The 25215-nt window shown below is 39.9% G+C and overlaps 1 protein-coding gene across 2 annotated transcripts in view; it reads left to right on the forward strand.

Annotated features, from left to right (window-relative positions):
• LOC126456675 (uncharacterized) overlaps nucleotides 1-25215 on the forward strand; it is a 186284-nt gene that overhangs the window by 115611 nt on the left and 45458 nt on the right. For both annotated transcript variants that reach the window (XM_050092416.1, XM_050092417.1), the window contains exon 6: nucleotides 12399-12568. In XM_050092416.1, coding sequence (XP_049948373.1) covers nucleotides 12399-12568 — 170 coding nt within the window. The remainder of the gene's footprint in view (nucleotides 1-12398; nucleotides 12569-25215) is intronic.

Raw genomic sequence — 25215 nt, forward strand, 5'->3', positions numbered from 1 at the left:
AGACCACTAGCTTCTGAAACCTTAGTGTTTACAAGTGTTTTGAAATCTACTTCACTTAAGTCTAGCTCTGGTATGTCTTTGTCAACATATCTTTTTTCATTAGCAACATTTATAGTATTAAATTTATCGTTACACAAAACTGTATTTGATCTGACAAACTTGGTGGAGATACACTCCCCATTAGGTGTTGTGATAAGTTTTCGTCCTCCCCAGTCAAATCTTGCAACTACACTTCTAATCCACAACATCACAAGAATACAGTCCTCAGTCCTGGTATAACAAGGCAACCATGTGTAAAGGTGACTCACTCAATTGTAAAAGACAACAAAGTTTGACCTTTGACTGTTTTACTATGTTTTCCTGGAGCACCTCTTATTTTCTCCCCAATGACTGGTATCTCAATGTAGCCATTCTCGCACTTCAGCTTTTTGCTTAGTATTTCAGATATTTCTGATACTTGACTCCCTGTGTATATAAGGCATGTGCCTTCCCAGGTACCAACTTTTACTCTAATAAATGGACTGCATATGTCATAACTTTCTTCAGACTAAACATATTCATACAACAAATCATTTCAATTTCACTAAAACAATGACTTCCTGAATTACAATTACCTATATTACTGTCACCTTTATTACCTACTGTCATTACATTAACATACACTTCATTAACACTATCACTTGCACTGGTAATTTCATTAATCCAAACATTTTCATCAATATAACATTTTTCACCACCACTAAGGTACTTATCCTTCAGTTGTTCAACAATGATATCTTTAGTATTTTGCCACCAATCGGGATATGAAATTTGACACACATTAAGAAACATTTTCTAAAATTACTATCATTTCTAATTGCATCACTATTTAGCCACATATTATATAGAAATAATTCACCTTTGTTCATTGCAAATGGTTGCCTACTTGCATGGTCAGTTTTACTATTCAGATAATATTTATCATCTGCACATGTTTCTTCACAAGGTGCTGGATTACAGAGCCTATTGGTTGTGAAACTGACACTAACATCACTTAAATTGTTAACAACATCCTTGGGTATATCTACAACATGCATAATATCATTTTCTCTCACAACACCTAATGCTTCTTTGCTCATTAAATCAGTGTCAATAATTTACTCACCTGGTTCCCTCATCAATGCTTCAATTCCTAAATCATGTAAATTATTAACCTGCTGGTCCTCTGACAAACTACAAGTTTCTACCCATTCATAAAATTCAACTAAGTCAATTACTTCCTCTGGCTTTTTATTACAACCAGTGGGTTCATTCCTCTTACCTGCATTTTTAGTGTTAGGTGAGGAACAAGTGTCATTCTTAACAGATACTGTGTTTACAGGGCAGCACACATTCGTAAGATAACTGCTCATTACTTCAGATGTATCTTTTGGTACAGTGTAGTCACTGTTATTGGTCCAATTATTATCTATGCTTTTCACCCCTACCTTGTGGACTGACACTGGAGCACATGCTAGTTTTTTACTTCATAACTTCCCAAAGCATTTTGACAGGTCAATGGAGGCATCCAATCCCACCCATCAGCTTTGACTCATGACGTAAGGGTGTTGTGATGTGTGACGTCACAACAGCGCAGAATTTAGTTTATGAGGTGGTTGTGTTTGTAGATGTTGTCTTGTTGCGGTTGGTGGTGTCCTCTGGTGGTGTGTATATGGTCCATGTGTTATGTGGTGTATTGGGTTCATTTGAGGGTCGTTGGTCGTAGTGTGAATTAATTTGTATTGACTGTGATTGAAGAATGGAAATTGGTTTCAGTGACTTCCCTCCTTTTTTTTTTTTTTTTTTTTTTTTTTGCAGTATTGATTGGGGTCATTGGTTTGCTGTTTGTCATGCGGTAAGGCATTTAATATATTTTTTGGATTCTTTTTTTTAGGTATGGATATGACAGTGCAATTTAACAGTTTGCAGTTGCATGCTGAAATGGGGGAGGACATGATGTCCCTCATAAATTTTTTGCAGATGTTTGGACTGCTGGCCGAAATAGTCAAGTGCAGTGTCTGTAAAGAGAATATGTGGTTGGCCAGAGTTCTGGAGTCTTGGACCACAGACTGTTACATGTGGCGGTGCCAGAGGGATAATCTTTGGCACTCCATTAGATGCGATACCAGGTTCGAGAAGTCTTGGTTGGCCATGAGAGAGGTTGTTTTGTTTACTTATTATTTCTGTTATAGATCCTCCATCAGTTATTGCACACATGAGACTGGTGTGAGTGAGAGGTCAGTTTTAGATTGGTTTTCTTTTTGTAGCGAAGTTTGTTCAGAATATGTTAAGTATAGGGGTAAATTGGGTGGGCTGGGGTTCGTGGTCGAGATAGATGAGTTGCAGTTTGGGAAGAGAAAATATGAAAGGGGTAAGTTGGTTTATGGGTGTGGGGGGCCATTATTTCAGGGGCTGGGTATGCAAGGTGTGTTTTCAGGGTTTTTGAGGGGCGTATGAAGGGGGAATGGGTGGGGTTAATTGAAGATCATGTAGAAGAGGGGAGTACATTAGTTTCAGGTGCTTTTTCGTCTTATAGGGGGTTGGGGAAGAGGGCTTATGATACTTTAGTTGTCAATCATAGTTTATAGTTCAAGAATAACAAGGCTGGGGTGTGTACTAATAAAATACAGGGGTTTTGGGGGGTGGTTAAATCAGTATAGGGAGGGGTAAGAGGCACTCTTCTAACCTGCAATTTCAGTTAGATGAGTATTGCTGGCGGAAAAGTGTCCCTGGGGAGTATTGCGTTTTTGACATTTTTTTGAGGGCTGTTAGTAAAATGTACAGGCCGAGGGTGGTTAGTTGAGGGGGTTTTGTTGTGGTGGGGGGGGGGGGGGGGGGAGGGGGGGTTGTTGGTAATGTTTGTGGATTTAGGTGGGTTTGGTTTTGTATGGGGAGGGGGGAGGGGTTGCTTGTTTTATGATTATGTTGCAGAAGATCAGTTTTGTTGCAGTTGTTTTTGAGTGGTAGTGTGTGAACGAGTTTTGTTTATTCTCTGATTTTTATTTTTGGGTGGAGGGTGAAGTTTTGGGGGGGGGGGGGGGGGCGGGGGCGGGGTTGGGCTTGGCAGATTTTGGGTTGCGTTTTTATTGTTTGTGTGTGTATGTGTGTGTGTGGGGGGACTGTGTTTGAGGCTGTGGCTGTGTTTGATTGGGATGGCTGACCTAGTGTGTAGTGTCAGAATTTTTTCATGGTAAGTAGTCATTTTTTTTGGGTCTGTTGTTTGGGAGTTATGATGTTTTGTGAGGTTTTTCATGTGTTGTTGGTTTGTTGTTTATTGCAGATGTAGATGTTTGATGTTTTGGTATCATCACTTGTGGTTGATTTATGTAACTTAAGGGGAGTATCTGATTCCAATTCTTTTAGTTGTAGATGCATTGGTATTGTGAGCTGGTTTTGACCCATATGGGTCAAGGAGAGCATCTGATTCCAATGTGTCATCGTAGCTCTGTGTGGTGTCATCAGTTGTAGTTGACGTATATAGGTCAAGGAAAGTGTAAGATTCCAGTGTGTCATGGCTCAATGTGTTTTGGTATTGTCAGTTGTAATTCACGTATAGAGGTCAACAGAAGTGTCCAATTCCAGTTTCTGTTGTTTTCGGTGTTGGTTTTGTGGTGTATAGTTGCGATCTGATTATAATTTTTGGGTGTTGTTGGTTTTTATTTTGTGGTATCGACAATTGCGGTTGAGCTATGGAGGGGCAGGGAAGTGGCCGATTCCTATGGATAATGTCAGTGTAGTGGAATGTGGGAATTTTGTGTTGTTTTTATGTCGTGGACCCAAGATTGCCAATTCAAAAGTATTCAGTTCAAGACAGTCTACATAGTTCGCATTATATCTGACAGGAGGTTCAGTTTGGCTCCTGTCACATAATCTGTAAGACTACTGCCTATCTTCGAGTGGTTGTTCAGAATCTTGAGCCTTATCTTCTTGTACTTTTCTGTCTTCCTCAGCTGGTGGCTTGATACTATGTTCTCCATCTTTGCCTTCAGATTTTTTGGTATTGGTGTCCAAAATAGCTTACGAATGACGTAAATCATCACAATCCTGCTTTGTAACGGTTTTATGGATGATCAGGATTCCCTCATTGAAATTCACGTTGTGGGATTAGCTTATTTTCTTGTTTTCTGGATCAACAAATCTGTACACACCAGATTCTCCCAGATATCCAGCCATTATCACTTTCTTTACCTTTGGATCCAACTTTTTGTGGAACAATTTAGATAAGTGGATGAATGCTTCTGCAAAAGCCTTCATGTGAGGTTTTTGGTTTTCTGCCTGTCCATAATTCATATGGAGTAATGTTGCTTCCATTTTTGACAGAAGTCCAGTTCATTTTACAAACAGTGGTGTTAACTGTCTCTGCCAATGGTATTTTTGAAACATTCACCCCAATGAGGATGAACCTGTGGACTCGATGATGGTCCTATTTTCACTTCTGCATTCCCATTTTGTTGAGAATTATATGGTGCCTTCATCTCAAGTGCTATCCCACATTCAGTGAGATAGCTCTTCATCTTCTTGTTTAACAGGGTGTATACGCAGAGAAGGAAAAAAAATTCCCAGATTTCCCGGTAAATAACACTTTCCCCGGTATGAAAATACACTTTTTCCATGTTTAGTGACAGTATATTTTCCTTTGGAACTCTAAAACTTATCAATCAGTCCCAGCACATTAGTAAATGGCCACAAGTGTTTTTTTTTTAAACCATATTACAAAAGTATAAATTCGAAAATTCCACCAAACACAGCATGTTTGTTTCTGAAGCATTGAAATTGAGATTGTGATGTGCTTTTGTGGGTCAATGGGTCAATCATAGCTCATGTCATGTGATTTTGCCAGCCAATGAAAGCAGGCATTAGAGCAAAGAACACAAGATGTAAAAAGTCAACAGCAACATCACTATTAAGTAGCACAAACACACAAGTAGGAAAAGTTAATGGTTTAAATTAATACACAAGTGTGGCTACAAGAAAAGCTACACTTTCACATATAATACTGGTCTCCAAGATCAATTAGCCACCAGAGAAGCTAAGCTTTCATGTATAAATTTGTCCTTTTTTTCACTTTAAGATACATCACATAAATGTGACAGTAAAATTTTAAATAATGACAAATGTCTGGTCTTCTGGGCTCAAAATTCTTCTAAGTGGCTGCTCCTCAAAGTGTTAAGTTTTAAATGAGAGTCAAACTCTCTTTGATTTAAGAAATTCATCACACATTCTCATACCCAACATAATTCATCTTGCATAAAAGGAAATTTACACTGAAAGTGATACTTTTCAAACCATCATTTGCAATATTTTCCTACAAGCTATTAGAAACAGGTTCATTTCAGCAGATGCCATTGTCCACCAGAAAACAGTCATTGCTGTGTGTGTGCAGCTGCAATGATGTAGGAAGCCTGTATGTTCATACTTTTAAAGCATTAAGAGATCTTACATTAAGTCATAAAAGAAATAGGACATCAGATAATACTCCAAGAGCATCATAATTTCTTAACCATACTAAAATATATAATTGTCCTTAAAGTGTACATTTGTATGTCCAGAATCACAATGAAATAGGCCCCAACCTGATATTAAGCTTTTCAGTGTGGTTTTCGGGATGTAAAGTTTCTTGGAGTACCCGTACTGCATTATCTCATGTTTGGTTCTTTATTATGGCATAATGCCATATGTGCCAGAAGATGAAAATGTGCACTTCAAATATGGCTGACAGTTGAAACTAGCCAATAGTCTGGAAAGAAACACTTCATTTTAAATAAACTAACTGCCTCAGCGGAAAAGATTAATAACAGCCAAATTTCTTTAACAAACTGATGAAAATGACTTCATCATTCTGCAAGGTGATTAATGCTTGACTGTTAAAAACCTGGAAATAAAATAAAACCAAAAAACTGCAACTAATAATTATTTCAGCCTCCCATAATTATGTGAATGTGTTTTAATTCAATGGGTGGCTCGTGGCCACAGAAATCTGTTTTATTTTCGTTTGAAGTGAGAACCATAAACAAAGAGGAAACAGAAAAAATCACTAAATGTAAACACTGTGTGCCAGAATTTTGCCGTGTAGCATCTGACTGCTTGCTACAGTTGATACAGCTAACAGCCACACTTCAAGTAGCCTGCCTCTCCTACGTTACCATCCATAACACCGATTCCCACACCTTCTATCCCTCTGCCAGGTGTGCCCCAGAGCTCTGTCCTCTCCCCTCTCTTCTACCTCCTGTACACAGCAGATATGCTCCAACCTATCCCTTTCCAGTCCACCTCCTGCAATATGCCGATGACACCACCTTCCTTGCCCTCACTCTTACCCTTCCACTGTCCCAATGCCTTCTTCAGAATCACCTTGACCTTTTTGCCACATGGTGTAACCAGTGGCTCCTAAAAATCAATCCTTCCAAGACACAGGCAATCATCATAGGTTGTACCACTTGCTCCTTCCGGCTCTTTGATTTTTCCCTTACCATTTGCACCTGTCCTGTCCGCCTCTCCCCCACCCTCACCTACCTTGGACTCACCATTGACGATCACCTCACCTGGGTCCCTCATCTCCGTTCTATCCAATACAAAGCCCACAACTGCCTCTGTCCCTTAAACTCCTCTCTGGCCAGACATGGGGGGTGAACCCCTCTACCATCCTCCACACTTACAAATCCTTGATCCGTCTCATCCTCTGTTATGCCAGTCCCACCTGGATATCTACTCCCACCAAATGCTATAAGTCCCTCCAGACCCTCGAGCACCATGCACTTTGCCTCTCCTTCCATTTACGCCTCCCGCCCGTCATGTGGATCCTCTATGACCTGATTCCATTTCCCCATCTCTGAGTCCTCTACCCCCCCCCCCCCCCCCCCCCAGACTTGCCCCCTCCCCCCCAATCCCCTGGTTGCTCCTCTCCTCTCCAACGCCCGACCACTGCCGCGCCCTCACCGTTGTGTCCCACCCAACCTCCACCTCTACACCCTTCATCTCCTTTCCCAAGGTGACCTCCCAGATGATGCCCTCTCTCCCTCCATTTATCCCTCCTATCAACTCTAATCCTCGCCTCTCCCTCCCTGCCTCAGTCCTTGTCCTGGGCTCCCTCTTCTCCCCCTGTTTTTGTGGTTTTCCCCCCCAACCCTCTCTTTGCCTCTATTCTCTCCCCCAAGTCCTATTGCTTTCCCCTCCTCTGCCTTCCTCACTCCTTCTCGCGTCCGCCCTGGGACATATAAGAAAGAGGGGGGGCTCTTTCTTATATGTCCTCTCCCTCCATCGCAGCCCCCCCCCCCTTTTGCCTTTTCCTCTCCTCCCCCCTTTTTCCCCTCATCTGTCCGCCTCTTCCCCCCTATGCCTTAGGCTGTGGTGTGCCATCTTCGTGTCTACTCTATAGTGCAGTGTTACTGTGAGTGTTCAGTGTTGCGTGTCCCCTTTTTTAAGTGTTGCGCAAAGACACCATACTGATGCTAGGTGTATTTTTTATCTCTTACGAACAAAAACCAGACTGTTGCTGTCTTTTTAATTGTGTCTGTCTAATTACTATGTGTTTTACTCAGCATCACCAACCCTTTGTTTTTATATTCTCACTTGCACAACTTTTTGCCATGTTACAGTTTTTAAAAAGTCACCATTTTATCACCTGTTTTTATTGTTTATTATCTTCTTATTATGTTTTTAACTCTTCTGTAGGCTGCAGGGTGGCATATTAAGCTGCTGCCAGCCCCCCCCCCCCCCCTTTTCCCTCAGGATTTGAATCGAAATTCAATAAAGGAAAGAAAAAAAAATTCACGTAGCCAGAAGCAGGAGAATATGCTGTTCATACACAACTTAGCTGCATCGCCTGCTGGCCTCATCTCTAACTAAGCTAATGTAAACAATTGCGACACCACATTCATCGCAAGCAGTTTGTTGTTATGAAGTATTGCATAGTCTTTCATCCTAATGCCTTTAACACATTTTGCTGTTGTCAAACACTTTTGTGTGCAGTCTGTTTTGTTGTAAATGGCGCATTTCCTTTGCAACTTAAGTTTTACTTTATTTATGTTTTATTGCTGCAGTATGATTCGGTAGTAGCAGGATCCAGTAATATTCTTTGTTAGGCTACCAGTTCTTAGCAGTCAAAATAACAAACATTTAATTGAAAACTAAAACACTGAAAAATTTCCAGAATTATAAAAAATCCTGTGGTTTTTCCGGTTTTCTCCCAGATGGAAAAGATTCCCGGATTTTCCTCGGTTGTCCCGGGCTGTATACACCCTGTTGGACAGCCTGTTTGATATCACCTCCTCAAATTCCTTGAAATGTTGAAGAATATCTGCTTTCTGTCTCAAAAAATAGACATGACAAACACCAGAATATTGCTTTGTACAAGACTGCTGATTTCTGAATTTCTCACTTCAATTTTCTCGTCAAAAGGCAAATGGTGGACCTTTCCACATCGACATGTTCACAAAAGAATGATGCTGCAACAGGCATGTTTATCCCATTGATAAAAGACTTGTTTTGATCCAATTCACAATCAATTTGACATTTATATGAACCAGTCTTTTTTGCCAAGTTTTGAGGTTATTTGTGATTGACATATTCACATAACATTGTATATTTTACACAAAAAAACATTCTGGAAATCTCTTTTTCTTGTTTTATTTCTGTGGAAATGTTACATCCATCATGAGAAATGTTTAGAAACTTATCTACAATGCTCACCTCAAAATATTTCATTATACAAATAATGACATAAAACAATTATTCCTTGTTTTTGGGATGTACAGCAGATCATCAATGCGTCCATCTTCCCAGCATCCATTTACAAATTTCTTTGGTTTAAATGATCCAATCCCTTTGCTTTTATGTTATATCCAAGTGAAATTTCAATGATCTGACATTCACGGATTTCACTGAACCATTGCACCGAAAGTGACATGCCGATGTCCTGCTCTCAGTAATCCAGACTTTGTTTATATCAGCTTGCAGCATACTCTCACAAATCACTTTATCATGCAGAACTTTTTTGTGGTATGCACTGCCAGTAACAAGAAATACACATACATTACCTCTATTTTGCTTTTTCTTAGAATGGGAATTGATGAATTGCTTTCTTTCCCACAGGTCCAGCAATTAAATTTTCCTTTCAAATTTGCTTGATTTAGGTTCTTCTTCTTGGCACCCGTATGCTTTTTCTTCCACTGTTGAGATGAAGTTGCTTCCAGGACATTAGATGCATTCTCCATTCATTCAATCATTAATCTTCAGAAATGAGCCACTCTTGGACTTCCAGCTATTTCCTGATCTGAGAAACACTGTCCCAGGCTATAATAGGGCATGGAATTTTGTCATAAGGCTTCCAAGGATCTTGGCCATCTTGAACACAGTTTCACATTCATTCACATATCTGAGTTGACCCACAATGTCATGACTCTTGTGATATGCTGCATCACCAGATCAGTCGCATTCATTCAGAACTTGTGGAAATTTTGCATGATTGAGACATTATGTTAAGAAGAATTCTGCTGACAGAAGGTAAAATTGTTGTTTTATTGATGCACAACCAGTTTCACAGTATAAAACCACATCATCGGGTGCAACAATGTTGAAAGGTTGTAGGTGAACCTATTGCTCCTAGTCAGGACATACCATTCAGTGAATATTGTCTTTAGTCCCTTGTGTGGGTCGCTTCTATTCTTCCCAACAGTGGGTGCCTTGCCATCACACTGATGCAGGCATGTTTAAAACAATGGTCTGCAACTACATAATCCAAATATCACTGGTTTGTAGGAAATTAATGAATCACATGTTTGTCACCCTTCATTCATCCATGTAATGTAGACAATATTCAGTGAGTAATACTTGACTAGGAGTGATGGGTACATGTGTGACATTTCTTGCTCCCGACAATGTGGCTTTAGGCCATGACACCAGTAGTGGATCAATAAAACTTTATTTACCCAGATGTTTCTTCATGAATCATGTACCATTTCCCCCACATTTCATGAGTAGTAGTGCGCATATCAAAATTCAAGTTGCCGGCACTTGATTGTGATTGAAATTCAACATGTAGCACAAGCATTGTGTTTTACACACAGTTTTCCAGCAGGTGTCATCAAATCCTTAGCTTTTGCTCTCTGGCCCCCACCACATCCCAAACACCATAGGTGTCAAACAAATCTGAAATTTCCATAAACGGAAATTTGTTCCATCAAATTTCACAATGCTTCTTGTGATTACTTGATCCAACATGGCAAAATGTTGTTATAACTCTCTGAGCTCAGGGATTGTAATATGTTAGAACGACTGAACGGTATTGTTTGGGAGACAGGGATGACTCACGCTGAAGCACGCAGAGAAACACATTGCCTTTATTATGTCAAAGGAACACAATGATCTTCTGGTGATTCGGTGACAGTGCTGCACACCATGCCAGTGCCAGGACCTGCAGTGTCAGTGATCAGTCACCCAGCCTTGCGGATGTAGGGCTCCTAGTCATGCCACGGCTAAGTGGCCGCCATGTGTGTTAACTGTGCCTGTGGCCTGGAACATGGCTGACTGCTTCCTCAAGCACGACTTGTTGACCCCATGTAGAGCACTGAAGGGAAGCGGCTGACCACCATCATTGCAATGAGCCTTAGCAGTTCTGTCCATCCACCCAGGGCAGCTCATTCAGTGCCCACAGACAGCTCTGCACCTGGCAGGCTGTGAGTTCACATTGCGGCATCACCCTTGCGGACAATAGCTTAGTCTGCCAGATGATGCCATCCAGAAAGCAGAGGCTAGCAGCCCTCTTGCCCCTTGTGCGATGTGCCACACCACAGTAATGACTTGTCCATGCAGCAGAGGTTGGAGGTAGCTTCAGTGGGCTGGTTGGCCACCTATATCCATTGTAAGAAGGTCATTGTGGTTGGCCTGCAGCTTAAACAATCATTATTCTCTCTGGTTCTAGACACAGACAGAATGGTGACGCGACTGTCTGATTTGAGCTTCTGGGCTTGCTTGTTTATATGTCTTTTCTCTACACCTCTGACATAGTTCCTCTGGAGGGGACAATTGGATCACTCTTTGATAGTTACAACATCAGCTTTCCTCAGCCTGCTTTGGCCCCCAGATGGGTCACTGGGTGCTGTTGTAAATGCAATGTATGAGTTCTTCACAGCAGGTTGGTGTCCTGTGCTGCCCTGATTACTTCACATTTGTATACAGTGTCTGCTGGGTCATACCTTCTAGCCTGTGAGTGGTGACATAAATCTGCTTCACAGAATCATTTGCAAAATATCAGCACTGCCGATGCCTGCCATCTGATTTCTCAAGTTCTCAATTTTTAATGGCCTTTGGTGTTCTTGACAGTGATTATTTATGATACTGATACACTGTCTGATGTAGCTGCTAGTGCACTTTCAAGGAATCTTATAAATTTCAGGGACCCCAAGACTGAGACTGTCCTTAACTGGGTGCAGCATCTCCTCTCTCTTCTAAGGTGGTCTGAAGATAGGTTTTATACTTCTTCTTTCCAGAACCCCATCCGTTTTGCTAGTTGAAGTACCATAGTGAAATGTGCTGCATTGTTTATATTCCTATGAGAGGACTGGCACCTCCAGTGCAAATGTGGACACAATGTCTAGCAGCATGATATAATGATGACATATGCCAGCCAATCACCATCCATCTCTGAGATGTAAATGGTCACCACAACAACAGCCATAAAATTCTGTTGTTCGTGACAAAGATGGTGAAGGATTCTGAAGCTCGAGAGTTTAACCTGATTTGACACTACCTGTAAAATAAGAAGTTTTATGCAAGGATGACATTGCAAGAAACTTCAACTGTGCAATGTATAATGCTTGAAAAAATGCAAAATAAGATTTTCTAATTCATAAGAGTCCTTAATTAATTATTGAAGATAGAGAATCAATATTTGCAATACAAGACAAGACATTAGTAATACGTTTTCATGGATTAATGATCTCTGGCTACTTAATTGAAGCACTACCTATAATTACAAAAAAGAAGGAAATTTAAAACACCACTCTGTGTTTTGAGGCAGTGAAAATCAAGCTATCAGGGAATTCATTTCATTACTGCAAGTCATTTTAAACTATTGTTATTGTCTGTTATTATAGATTATCTGTCTTGACCTATGATAACAGATGTTAACAGCTGCTGTGGAAGATGGCCACACAAACAAACATATTGTTATTGTGAATGCTATACCAAACATAGTCTTTTTTTTTTTATTTCCATTTTCTTTCCTAGCAAGTTCTCTAAATTCATATAGGTATCCGTGCATGAAAATTTACTCCATCTTGTGTTAATACTATTCAGGTTGTTATCATTGTGAAGCACGTCACTGAATAAAACATAATGAAGTCTGAATTATTTTAGTAATATATTTTTTGTTGTTATTTTAGGTTGGACTTTGATGAATTTCGCATAGCTCCACCAACTTTACCAATCAGAGAGCCTTTACAAACAACACCATATTACTGCATCAATGACAGCTTCACAGTTACAAGTCCTTTGAGTGGCCAACGGGGATTAGGCTTCAACAGTCTCTGTGGCCGCAATGATGGACAGCACAGTTGAGTATCTTTGTGGTGAATTTGAATTTCATACTTTGTTCAGTCATATATATTATCCCACTTATCATTTTAATAACTTCTTCATTTACAGGAAGTAACTGATGAACTCATGTGTAATTCTGTAATATTGTTGACTTTCCATTCCTCAGTTGTTAGTAATATGATTTTGATGATTAGGGTTATATCAACGTGCAGCCAAACAAAACTGAAAGACTGACTTCACCAGAAGCACACATGTAGGGCAGGAGCAACAAAACTGGACCATTGAGCATTCTTCATACTAAACTGAGATGAACTGCTTGCAGCATTTGGAAAATTAGAAACAGCGTTTATTCAATTGCACACAGACATAAAAAAATCTTGAGCATAATCATGAATTCTTACATACAATCCATATATCTATACATAGGCTGTATCACTCATTTGACTGTTCTAGAAACCTTCACAGTATCTCACTTGCTAAGTCTGGCTTCATTCTATGCCTGAGTTCATCCTGTATCAATCAGTAGACTAACTGTATGAAGTACTAACATTATTATGAGAGGTATTTCTGAAAGCAGGTTGGTTTTATTCAGGATTCCAATATGTGATATTTTTCCCCATTCTTTCTGCTAAAAAACCCTGTTTTTCAACATAACCTCCATTCAATGTGACAGCCTTATGCCATCTTACTGGGAAGGCCTTATGCAATCTTACTGGGAAGGCCTGTATGCCTGCATGGTACCACTCTTCTCATTGGCGTCAGACCCGAGACCTTGTTGCATTATAACCTTTTCACCATCCATGTACTGTTTGCCAAGGGCTGCATCCTTCTTTGGGCCAGACAGTTGGAAGTTGGAAGGTGCAAGATCTGGGCTGTAGGGTGGTTGGGGAAGGAAAAGTTTTGTGAGCTCCTCTTGGGTGCACAGGCTTGTGTGAGGCCTTGCATTGTTAGGGAGATGGAGAAGTTTGTTTGCATTTTTGTAGTGATGAACATTCTGAAGTCATTTCTTCAATTTCATGAGGGTAGGTAGCACAATACACTTCAGAGTTGATCATTGCACCATTAGGGGGGACATCAAACAGAATCAGCCCCTCAGAGTCCCAGAAGACCATCACCATGAGTTTACCAGCTGATGGTGTGTCTATGAAAGTTTTCTTCGAAGGAGAGTTGGTGTGGCACTATTTCATCTGTTGCCGTTCTGTTTCTGGTTCAAAGTGATGAACCCATGTTTCACTGCCTATGATGATGATCAACAAAAAATTGTCATGATCAGTCTTGTAATGCATAAGCAATTCCTCACAGATGCTCCTTCATTGCTCTTTATTGTCTTCTCTTTGGCAGCAAGGAACCCGTCGGGCACACAAATTTGAGTACCCCAACTTGTGGATGAGGATGTCAGAACTACCAACAGAGATGTCCAGTCATGCAGTGGGATGTTTCATTGTGATCCATTTGTTACCTCAAATGAGAGGGTCTATATGTTCCAAAATTGCAGGAGTCACAGGTGTGTGCAGGTGGCTGGCATGCGGGAGATCAGACAAGTTTGTGTGACCGCATTGTGATGGTAACAGATGCCTCATCCAATAACTCACAATGCTTTTGTTCACTGCCAGGTCTCTGTGGACATTATGCAAGTGTCTATGAATATCTGTGATGCTCTGGTATACCGCCAAAAGAAACTCAATGACAGATTTCTGCTTGGAATGCACCTTCGTTACAGACACCATTTTGAAGGCTACTTATAGCATCACCATGTATCAGAACTTCATGAAACTATAGGCACTGAAGTGGGAATATTCCCTGAGGTCCCTTAACAAATTCCACATTTTTTCAACTGAAACTGGCCAAGAAAAAAAAGGGTTGCATTACTTATTGAACAACCCTTGTATTATTGCTCAGTCCTTAATGAAAGGCATGTTGGCCAGCTGAATACTCTTTCTTCTGTGCATTATCACTTTATTTTCTTGTAGATAGAAAGTTCTCACTCAATAGAGAACCTGGCTTTTCCCATACATTTTACACACATCAAAAAAAGTTTTGCATCACCTCAGTTCCGAGAGTCTGAGAACCTGTACAGAAAATTGGAATAGAGATTAACATAAACGTCATTTCTGCCCTTTTTATTGCTCGTCAAAACCATACACTGCATGTTGTACCACCACAGATCAAGTCCTTCAGAGGTGGTGGTCCAGACTGCTGTACACACCAGTGCCTCTAATATCCAGTAGCACATCATCTTGCATTGATGCATGCCTGTATTTGTCATGGCATACTATCCACAAGTTCATCAAGGCACTGTTGGTCCAGATTGTCCCACTCCTCAATGGCGATTCGGCATAGATCCCTCTGAGTTGTTGATGAGTCACGTCGTCCATAAACAGCCCTTTTCAATTTATCCCAGGCATGTTCGATAGGGCCCATGTCTGGAGAACATGCTTACTACTCTAATCGAGTGATGTTGTTATCCTGAAGGAAGTCATTCAAAAGATGTGCATGATGGGGCCACGAATTGTCATCCATGAAGACGAATGCCTCACCAATATGCTGCTGATATGGTTGCACGTTCGGTCGGAGGATGGCATTCACAAATCCCATAGTTGTTGCAGCATCTTCCATGACCACCAGCGGCGTATGTCGGCCCCACCTAAAGCCACCCCAAAACATCAGGGAACCTCCATCTTCCTGCAGTTGCTGGACAGTGTGTCTAAGGCATTAAGCCTGACCGAGTTGCCTCCAAACACGTCTCCAATGATTGGTTGAAGGCATATGCAACATTCATCGGTGAAGAGAATGTGATGGCAATCCTGAGCAGTCCACGCAGCGTGTTGTTGGGCTCATCTGTACCTTGCTGCATGGTGTCATGGTTGCAAAGATGGACTTCACCATGGACGTCGGGAGTGAAGTTGCACACTGTGCAGCCTATTGCATACAGTTTGAGTCATAACACGACGTCCTGTGGCTGAATGAAAAACTTCATTCAACATGGTGGCATTGCTGTCAGGTTTCCTCCAAGCCATAATCCTAGGTAGCAGTCATCCACTGCAGTAGTAGCCCTTGGGCGGCCTGAGCGAGGCATGTCACTGACAGTTCCTGTCTCTCTGTATCTCCTCCATGTCTGAACAACATTGCTTTGGTTCACTCCAAGACGCCTGGACACTTCCCTTGTTGAGAGCCCATCCTCTCACAAAGCAACAATGCAGATTTGATTGAACTGTGGTATTGACTGTCTAGGCATGGTTGAATGACAGACAACATGAGCCATGTACCTCCTTCCTGGTGGAATGACTGGAACTGATTGGCTGTCTGACCCCTCTCCAGCTAATAGACGCTGCTCATGCATGGTTGTTTACATCTTTGGGCAGGTTTAGTGACATCTCTGAGTAGTCAAAGGGTCTGTGTCTGTGATACAATATCCACAGTCAACATCTGTCTTCAGGAGTTCTGGGAGCGGGGGCAATGTAAAACTTTTTTGATGTGTGTATTTTGTCGTTGCGTTTTGTAGGACCTCCTTACTTTCATATATCTGATTTTGATACACTCAACTTTTGATTCTCTAAAGTAGACATGCTTGCAGAAATATGGAAAAAAACTGTACAAAATGCATTGCTGGAAAAAAAAAGAAAAAAAAAGCATCCGAAAGGGTAGGAGAAATGAAATGAAATGAAAAGAAACTTCACTGGATGGGATGGTTTATGATGTAATTTCAGTGATTATAAAACTGACTAAATTTACACCTATCAGTATTATGTTGCACTCATCTAGCGTGGATGAATACACTGATTCAGTTGGGAAGGATGTCATCAAGCCACTGTGAGGCAAGCTGGCCCACAAGTGTCATACCTGGTACTTGATATCCTGCATATTGGCAATGGGATGAAGTTTATATCTAAGTTGGTCCAACACATGTTCTGTAAGGGACAGATCAGGGGAGTTTGCTGGCCACGGGATTACCTAACAACATGCAGACAGTTCATAGAGACGTGCCATGTATAGACAAGTACTTGCCCGTTGAAAAATGTCATTAACATTTATCTACATCTATACTCTGCAAGCCTCCTTGTGTGGGTGATGGCGGGTTCTTTATAACAAGTGTCATTTCCCCCTTTACCTGTTTCCATAATGGATAATTCACAGAAAGAACTATTGCTTGTAAGCATCTGTGCAGGTTTGAATCTCTCTAGTTTTATCTTCATGCTATTTTCATGAGATGTACATAGGAGGAAGCAATAGATCAGAAGCATAGATTGTTTGACTCTTGGAACTGTAATGGTAAACCGAACAGTGATGGAGAATGCCTTTCAAGCAGTGTCTGTAAGTGGCATTGCATGAGCATCTCCATGACACTTTCACATTTACTAAACTAACCTTTAATGAAATGTGCTTTTCTTCTGTGGATCTTCTCTATTTCCTCTATCAGACCCAGACTGCAGACAGATATTCAAGTATTGGTCAAATTGAAGGATTGCCTTATTTACCTGTGCTAATATTCCATAGGTACTTGTACCTCCTTGAAAGCTGACAGAAAAGTGATTGGCCCAAGTAGGCTATTTCAAGTGATATGGTCCACACAAAGTTTATATTTTAAATATTTAACAGCACTTTGATATTGAAGCATCTACAGTTTATGGCCAGATCGAGTCCCATCTATTATAATTTATGCACAGATAAACTCTGCTGATGTCCTATAATGGTACTGTTTGAGTGTAGTAACCTAACATAGAAGAAATTAAAGACAATTATTAATGTGTGCCAAGTAAATCATTAACACAGTCACTGAATGAAGTTCTCAGTTCACTGTCCTTGAAATCTAACATTCACAGTAGTACAACTAATGATGTACACAGTAAGTAACTATTGGAAGCAACATTGTTCGTAATATGATCCTAAAGTAACGTGGTTCATATTCCGATCCTGTTGTCACATTTAGCAGAAAACATTATTGAAGAGCAATACAGTTCATTAAATTACTTACCAGTTGACAGTCAACCATTAAAAACAGTCACTGAATTATGGAATGATATCCCAGATGTGAAATTCAGGTAATACTTGGCGCATTGTATTAGTTGTAATTTGTGCTAATTTGCCTGTATATATTGTGCTGCAATTTTAGGCACAGATCTTGCTCATATCATAACCTTCCACAGACTGACTTTATAAGATTACAATAATTAGCAATTGAAGAGCAACACAGTTCATTAAATTACTTACCAGTTGACAGTCAACCATTAAAAACAGTCACTGAATTATGGAATGATATCCCAGATGTGAAATTCAGGTAATACTTGGCACATTGTATTAGTTGTAATTTGTGCTAATTTGCCTATATATATTGTGCTGCAATTTTAAGCACAGATCTTGCTCATATCATAACCTTCCACAGACTGACTTTATAAGATTACAATAATTAGCAATACTTTCAGCTACTGTTGTTTGCTGTCTTTATACAAGTTACAATTGAAAATAGTGTTCCTGATTAACAGAACAGTAGAGAGAGATTCTTCTGAATGTGAAATTTTAGGTGTAACAATAATTACTGTTGATTTACGGTGTCTAGTATGCCAAAATATGCTATTCTATTTAATTAACAATGTTTTAGTTAAGAACTGAAACTAAATGAGTGCAAAATTTGCTAACACATTTCCAGCGTTAACTCTCTAGACACTTCACTTATTACATATGCTTTTGATGTAATTTATCTGAAAGCTAGTAATTGGGTACATGTTTATAGGGACAACGATAATAAAATTTTATATTAATGGTATTTTGTAATTAGCTCACTCTTCAGGTGATCTAATCACACCAACAGATTGTAATTAATCAAATGAATGTAATGGATAATAAAGTTAAGGATAATAAAGATAAGATGGATAAGCCCTGAGTTACTGTTCAAGATTTTTGGTACTGTTAACCTACCCCCTTTGTTGATGGACTACATTTGTTTATGTTTTAGGGTCAGTTGCCACTCCCTTCACCAAGCATTGATCCTCTGCATGTCTCTCTGCATTTCGATACAATATTCCAGTGTTGCAAATTCTTTGTATACAACAGTATCATCCGCAAAAAGCTTCATGGAGCACAGCATCTGCCTGCACACCTCTATCTACTGCTTTCTGGGTCTTGTGAATGGACAGAGGAAGTTGGGTTTCATATGATCATTGTTTTCAAAACCCAGATTGATTCCTACAGAGGAGATTTTTGGCCTCCAGAAATGTTATAGCTTGTGGGTATAAACATTGTTCCAAAATTTCACAACAGAACCAACATCAGAGAGTTTTGTGCACCTGTTTGATGGCCTGTCTTGAAAACAGGAATTACCTGTGCTCTCTTCCAGTTATCAGGAATGCTTCACTCCTCCACCACTGCTAGAAAAGAGGCAAGTTCTATCACTTACTCTATGTAGAATCATTCTGGTGTGCCACCAGATCCATTGAACTTCCATCTGTTGAGTGATTTCAGTAGCTTTTCTGTCCCATCAACACTTATTTTTGTAGCTATCATTTTGTCTTTGTGCAGCAATTTAGAGGAACCACAGTGTGATATTTCTCTTTGAAGCAGTTCTGGAAAAAATCATTTACCGTTTTGGCCTTATCTGTGTCATGATCCATTTCTCTGCTCTTATAGTCACAGAATGTCTTGATGGATACCTTTGATCCACTTACTGATTTTGCATAAGACCAAAACATCTTACAATTGTCTGTCAAGTGAATTCATTGAAAAATTCACGCATCATTCTCCTTATGCTAATTTTGGCTTCATTTAGTTTTTGTTAGTCTGTGAGGCTTTCGCTTCATTCAAATTTACAGTTAAGGTTTCTTTGCTTTTGTAGCAGCTTTCTAAAAAAAATGGTTCAAATGGCTCTGAGCACTATGGTACTTAACATCTCAGGTCATCAGTCCCCTAGAACTTATAACTACTTAAACCTAATTAGCCTAAGGACAACACAAACATCCATGCCCGAGGCAGGATTCGAACCTGCGACCATACGAGTCGTGCGGTTCCAGACTGAAATGCCTACAACCGCTCGGCCACCGGCGGCCGGCGCAGCTTTCTAATGTACTTGTTGAAACATGGCAGGTCTTTTCTATCACTCACAACTTTGCTTGACACATACCTGTCTAAAGAGTAATGTTTAAGGGAGAGGGTAAGGAGTCATTCCAATCCCGGGAGCGGAAAGACTTACCTTAGGGGGAAAAAAGGACAGATATACACTCGCGCACACACACACATATCCCGGGAGCGGAAAGACTTACCTTAGGGGGAAAAAAGGACAGGTATAGACTCGCACACACACACATATCCATCCGCACATTGGCTGTGCTGGAAATAAAATGTTCATGTTGATCTGTCAGGTAATCTGAAATCTGTATCATGTCACTCTTACTAAACAGAAATATATCTAAAAACACAGATGATGTGACTTACCGAACGAAAGTGCTGGCAGGTCGATAGACACACAAACAAACACAAACATACACACAAAATTCAAGCTTTCGCAACAAACTGTTGCCTCATCAGGAAAGAGGGAAGGAGAGGGAAAGACGAAAGGATGTGGGTTTTAAGGGAGAGGGTAAGGAGTCATTCCAATCCCGGGAGCGGAAAGACATACCGGGGAAAAAAGGACAGGTATACACTCGCACACACACACATGTCCATCCGCACATACACAGATGCAAGCAGACAGTCTGATAGAGAGAGAGAGAGGGGGGGGGGGGGGGGCAGGAAGCTAGCTAAACTTGATCTGATCATTTTGTGAAATTCTGGGATATTTATAGTGACAGTTTTGAAGTTTTTAAATTCCTGTTTTTGTTTTTACCATTGGATGTTTCTTTTGTTTGCAAATAGTGTGGAAATAACAAGTTCTAAATTTATTACTGTACCACAGAGACCACAGACAGAATTTTGATCATTACAAACGCAAGTTATTTCAGCACATGTAATGAGCTGCAGGTGTGTTATTCATATTACATATGCAGGACAAAGACAACAGCCTGTATGTAAAAATACCACTACATCTTGAAAGTCACCTTCTGGTGTATGGCAGAGGATATTCATGCGCCACTATCATTTTCCCCCTTTCCTGTCCAACTCATAAATGGCTTTGCAAGAAGAAGGACAATTTGCAAGCCTCTGTCTGAGTTTGATTTCTCAGATTCCACCATCACAGTCATTTCACAAGATATCTCTTGGAGGAAGTAATATGCACCTTGACCATTCTTGGATTGAGCATACTTGTAATTTTGATAGTAAATCTCTTTCTGATTCACAATGCCACTCTTGTAGCATCTGATATTGTTGTTGGATGAATGTCTTCATGAACCTTATTAAATCCAACTGTGACAATATGTGTTACTAGTTTTTTGAATTCTCTATCTCTGTTGTTAACCTCACCTGACAATTATCCCAGACTGTAAGCAAAACTTAAGAACTGGATAAACAAGTTTTTTAAGAACTACCTCTTTCAGGGTGCATTAAAGTTCCTCAGGAAAATTAGTTGGATCATTTCTTTAGTACTGTTCCTAATTATGTGGTCCTTACTATGTAAGATTATTAGCAGGAGTAGAGAAGGGTCACAGAAAAGCAGCATATTTTGCCATGGGTTCATTTAGTAGGTGTGACTTATCATGGAAATGATCATCCTATTCTAATTGCAGGCATTGTAAGAGAAGCTAGTAAGTCAGGGAGCTTAGATTTGGCAGCTTAGATTTTAAGAAAAGTCAAGTAACTTTACTTCCTCATACAGACATCACATGAAATGTACAGAACAGTGAAATCAGAGAAATTCCTGCTCATTCAGAGGTTTACCAACACTTGTTCTTTCTGCATACCATCTGTGCGTGGGGGAATATGATAGTGGTAGTTGAAATACCCACTGCCACATACTATATGGTGACTTGAGGTGTATAAACGTAGATGCAGATGTGTTGCTGGGTTCTATCTGCTTGGAAGTTCTCAATCAATCATGTATCTGATCTGGTATTCCTATATGCTTTGTGGAACTGTATCAAAGCAAAGTGACATCCTTTTGGGTGCTGCTGTTACTGCCTTCTAGAACTTGAGGCAGAAGAGAATGTGCCTACATCCAAACTTCCACATGTCACTTAGATCGGCGTGAAACGTTCTGTATCAACCAAAACACTGATTTAGTTTGTGCTATATGCTGTCATCCAGTAGAACATTCATAAATGGTAATTAAAAGTAACACCAGAATGACAGAGGACAGAAAAATCATATCTGTGAATGTTAGCTTTGTAGATCCCTCATGGGTGAGTTGGTTATTTATTTAGTTATTTATTTAGATCCCATAAATCCAATACAGTGAGACATTCACATGGACGTTATATCACAGATAGTGTAAGATTGTCAAATGAATGTTCCTGCTATCAAACCCCACTGATGACAGTTCTTTTTAACTGTTTACAAGTGAAGTTGTTGTATTGGAGAACATTTTGCGGACACTTTTCGGAGTTTGCAACAGTGTTCTTTTGGTAATCTACTTTCACTTCATTTAGTTGAAAGTAGCGAACCTATGGAGTACATATGTATAGATAGCTGTGGTGTTCTGTTAAAAATGTGTGACAAATCAGACACCACTCATGATGAAGCAGCTGGTGCATTTGTAGTTTCACAGAATAAATGTAAACAATCAGAACAGTAGAACGTGCAGAAGTATTATTAGTCTCCTATAACAATTTCACATGTAATACAGTAAAAAGGAATGTCATTACTGGAATTTGAACTCGGGACCATTGATACAATGATCCAATTGCTCTACCAGGTTCCCTGTGGAAGTTATACATATTAGCTACTCACAGTTATACTTTCTCTGTGCTCTGTAGTTCAGATGTTATTTTTAATTAAAGTTTACACCCATTCTGCTGGACAACAGCACATATTATGAACTAAATTGGAGTTTTGGTTGATACTCTATTGATAATACAATGTTTCATACCAATCTGAGTGTCTGACACCTGGAGGTTTGGGTGTTAATTTCACAAGATCATTGTAAATGTAGAGAGACATCTGCACTGCAAATCCCTGCCCAGAGCACAGACACATCACAGGTTCACTCATGCAGGAACGCTGTTGCTCTAGAACTGACATCTGGTGGTGATTACGTGAACCTTTCAAACTACCCTCGTAATAACATTGAATTTTATGGAATTCAAAACCTTAATATTATGAGAAAAACTATTTTTGTAAGGATACACATCAGCCATAGTGTTCAGAATATAGTTTTCTATGTTAATGCAGAAGTGTTTGACAGGTTCCAGCAGACATTAGGCAGGTAATTCATGGTGCCTAGATTCTTTTTTTTTAATTTTTAGGAGTACGTTATTAACCATTGCTATAAATCATCAGAATCTTTAATTTTGGGAGTGTAAATTCTAGTTAACACTAAAATACTGCATGAAAACAGTAGTTTAACAGTGAAAGAGAAAGAGCATGGTTTTAAAGTATCTCTCTGCCTCCATATATATAAAGTAATATATTTAGTCCCCTAATTAACAGTGTGAATTAAGAGACAACATTCATAATCTGTTGTTTATAGAAGTAGCCTGAATGGTTGCTTCTGCCTGTTTTGTAGGTGTTGATTCATTCCACAACCATGAAGACTCTCCTTCATGATGGGATTTATTTAAGTTTAAATTACATGTGTGTTTGTGAAGTGCAAATTTCCACCATCTTTAGTATGGATAGGGACTTGAATGCTGAGTTAAGATATAAGCTGAGTTGGAAGTCTGAATCATTTTTATAGAAAGCCTTTACCTTCTTTCTTACCATATCAAATTTCTCCACCCTTTATCACTGTGAACTGAAAGCTACAATCTCAACAGTAGTGTCACTTAGGAATATGGAATTGTGTGCATCTTAATTACAGACATGACACATCAAATTACTACTTAAGGGGAGTTTATTCCCACTAAACAAATAATAGTGGTGATGCCAGAAATGATTCACAGGTATTATCTCAGAATACATACACAATGATAACTGTTCAATGTTAAACTTTTCACTGCATGATGCTTGCCTGCCTTTGTCACAATGGTGAACCCCTATGCAGTTTATAATGTTCAAATAGGGTTTCACCATTGTGAGTAAAATATATCTGCTGAACTAATAAAATTTTAGTAAGAACAATTGCATCATAATGTTCAGGATTTAAGCAATTATACCTGTATTAATAAGAATATGAAATACTTGATGAAATGGAAAGTTGACAGATACACATGCATTTCTGAGCCAGCATGAATGGTCACAGGTTTGTCTGCTCTGTAGGAGAGTGTCACAGAGATACTGAAGGAACTGAACTGGAACACTCTTGAAGCTGGATGTAAACTATCTTGAGAAAGTCTATTAACGAAGTTTCCAGAACTGGCTTTAAATCAAGACTCTAGGAATATGCTACAGCCCCTATGTTGCTCACATGGTGATCATGGGGATAAGATTAGAATAATTACTTCACACACAAAGGCATTCAGACAATCTTTCTTTCTGTGCTTCATATGTGAATGTAATGGGAAGAAACCCTAATAACTGCCACAATGGGACGTACCCTCTGCCGTGCACCTCAAAGTGGCTTGCAGAGTATAGATGTAGATGTAGATATAATGATTTTGTAGTTATAATAATAAGGGGTGTCTGTAGCATGTTAATGGTTGGATTAAACATACTACATTTTAAGTCCCTTTTGCTCACACCTCCAGGTGTTGCTGGATTTTATCATGCAGCTTGAGTCTGTTGCCAGCAAGCATCAGTGTGAGGGGTTAGACAGGGAGCTCCCTTGTGTCTCCCGATTTGTTCTCTGCTGTGTTCGACCCAGTTACTACCTACATTTAGGTTGAGCCTTCACCTGTGGTCAAGTTGGAGATTTTTTCGAGGTATGGCAGGTATTGAAAGATTTTCCAGGAAACTGATTGAAAGCCCTTCAAAGTATCTGACATTCATGTTTCAGTCACTGTTTGTGGTTAATAAAGATCATGAGCCAGTTGCAGTGATTCAGAGGAAGCATTGTGGCCTGCAAGGTCTGGGCTTTCACAGAGGGTGGGATTATTGATCGTTATGAACTCAAATTTTAGGCATGTATTGAAGCCCCTTAGGGATATGGTGGTGAAGGAGGAGAAGAAATCCAGTGATTGCTCTGTATGTATACCAGGGGATTCCTCCTAGATGTGGAAAGTGGCCATTCAGATGCTATGAAGAGCACAGGGTGCAACTACCTGCAGAAGATGGTTCTTGTTCGCACCAATGATTGTGTCAATTTGGATCAGAACAGATTCCCTCTGGTTTCTGGAGGCTGTCTGAAATGGTAAAGACAGCCAGTCTTCCTTTTAAGATGAATGCAGTGCTCAACATCTGTAGCATCATTGCCGTCCTTTGGTAGAAAGTTGAGTGGAGGGTCTGAATCAGAGGCTTTGATGGTTCTGCAACCCTGTAGGTTGCAGATTCCTTGACTTGAATCATAGAGTGGAGAGGTGTTGGGATCCACTTAATATATCATGAGTCCATTACACACAGGAATTGGCTACATGGGTAGTGTGCTGTGGCGTGGGCATTTTTTTTAGGTTAGAGGGTCTTAGAAAAATATATTCAATGCTACAGTCTCAAAGGGTTCATGTTGAATGCAGGATGAGGGTAGAATTAGAAAATATTGGTATTGTAATT

The sequence above is a fragment of the Schistocerca serialis genome, chromosome 2 (genome assembly GCF_023864345.2).
Source record: "Schistocerca serialis cubense isolate TAMUIC-IGC-003099 chromosome 2, iqSchSeri2.2, whole genome shotgun sequence".
NCBI lineage: Eukaryota > Metazoa > Arthropoda > Insecta > Orthoptera > Acrididae > Schistocerca > Schistocerca serialis.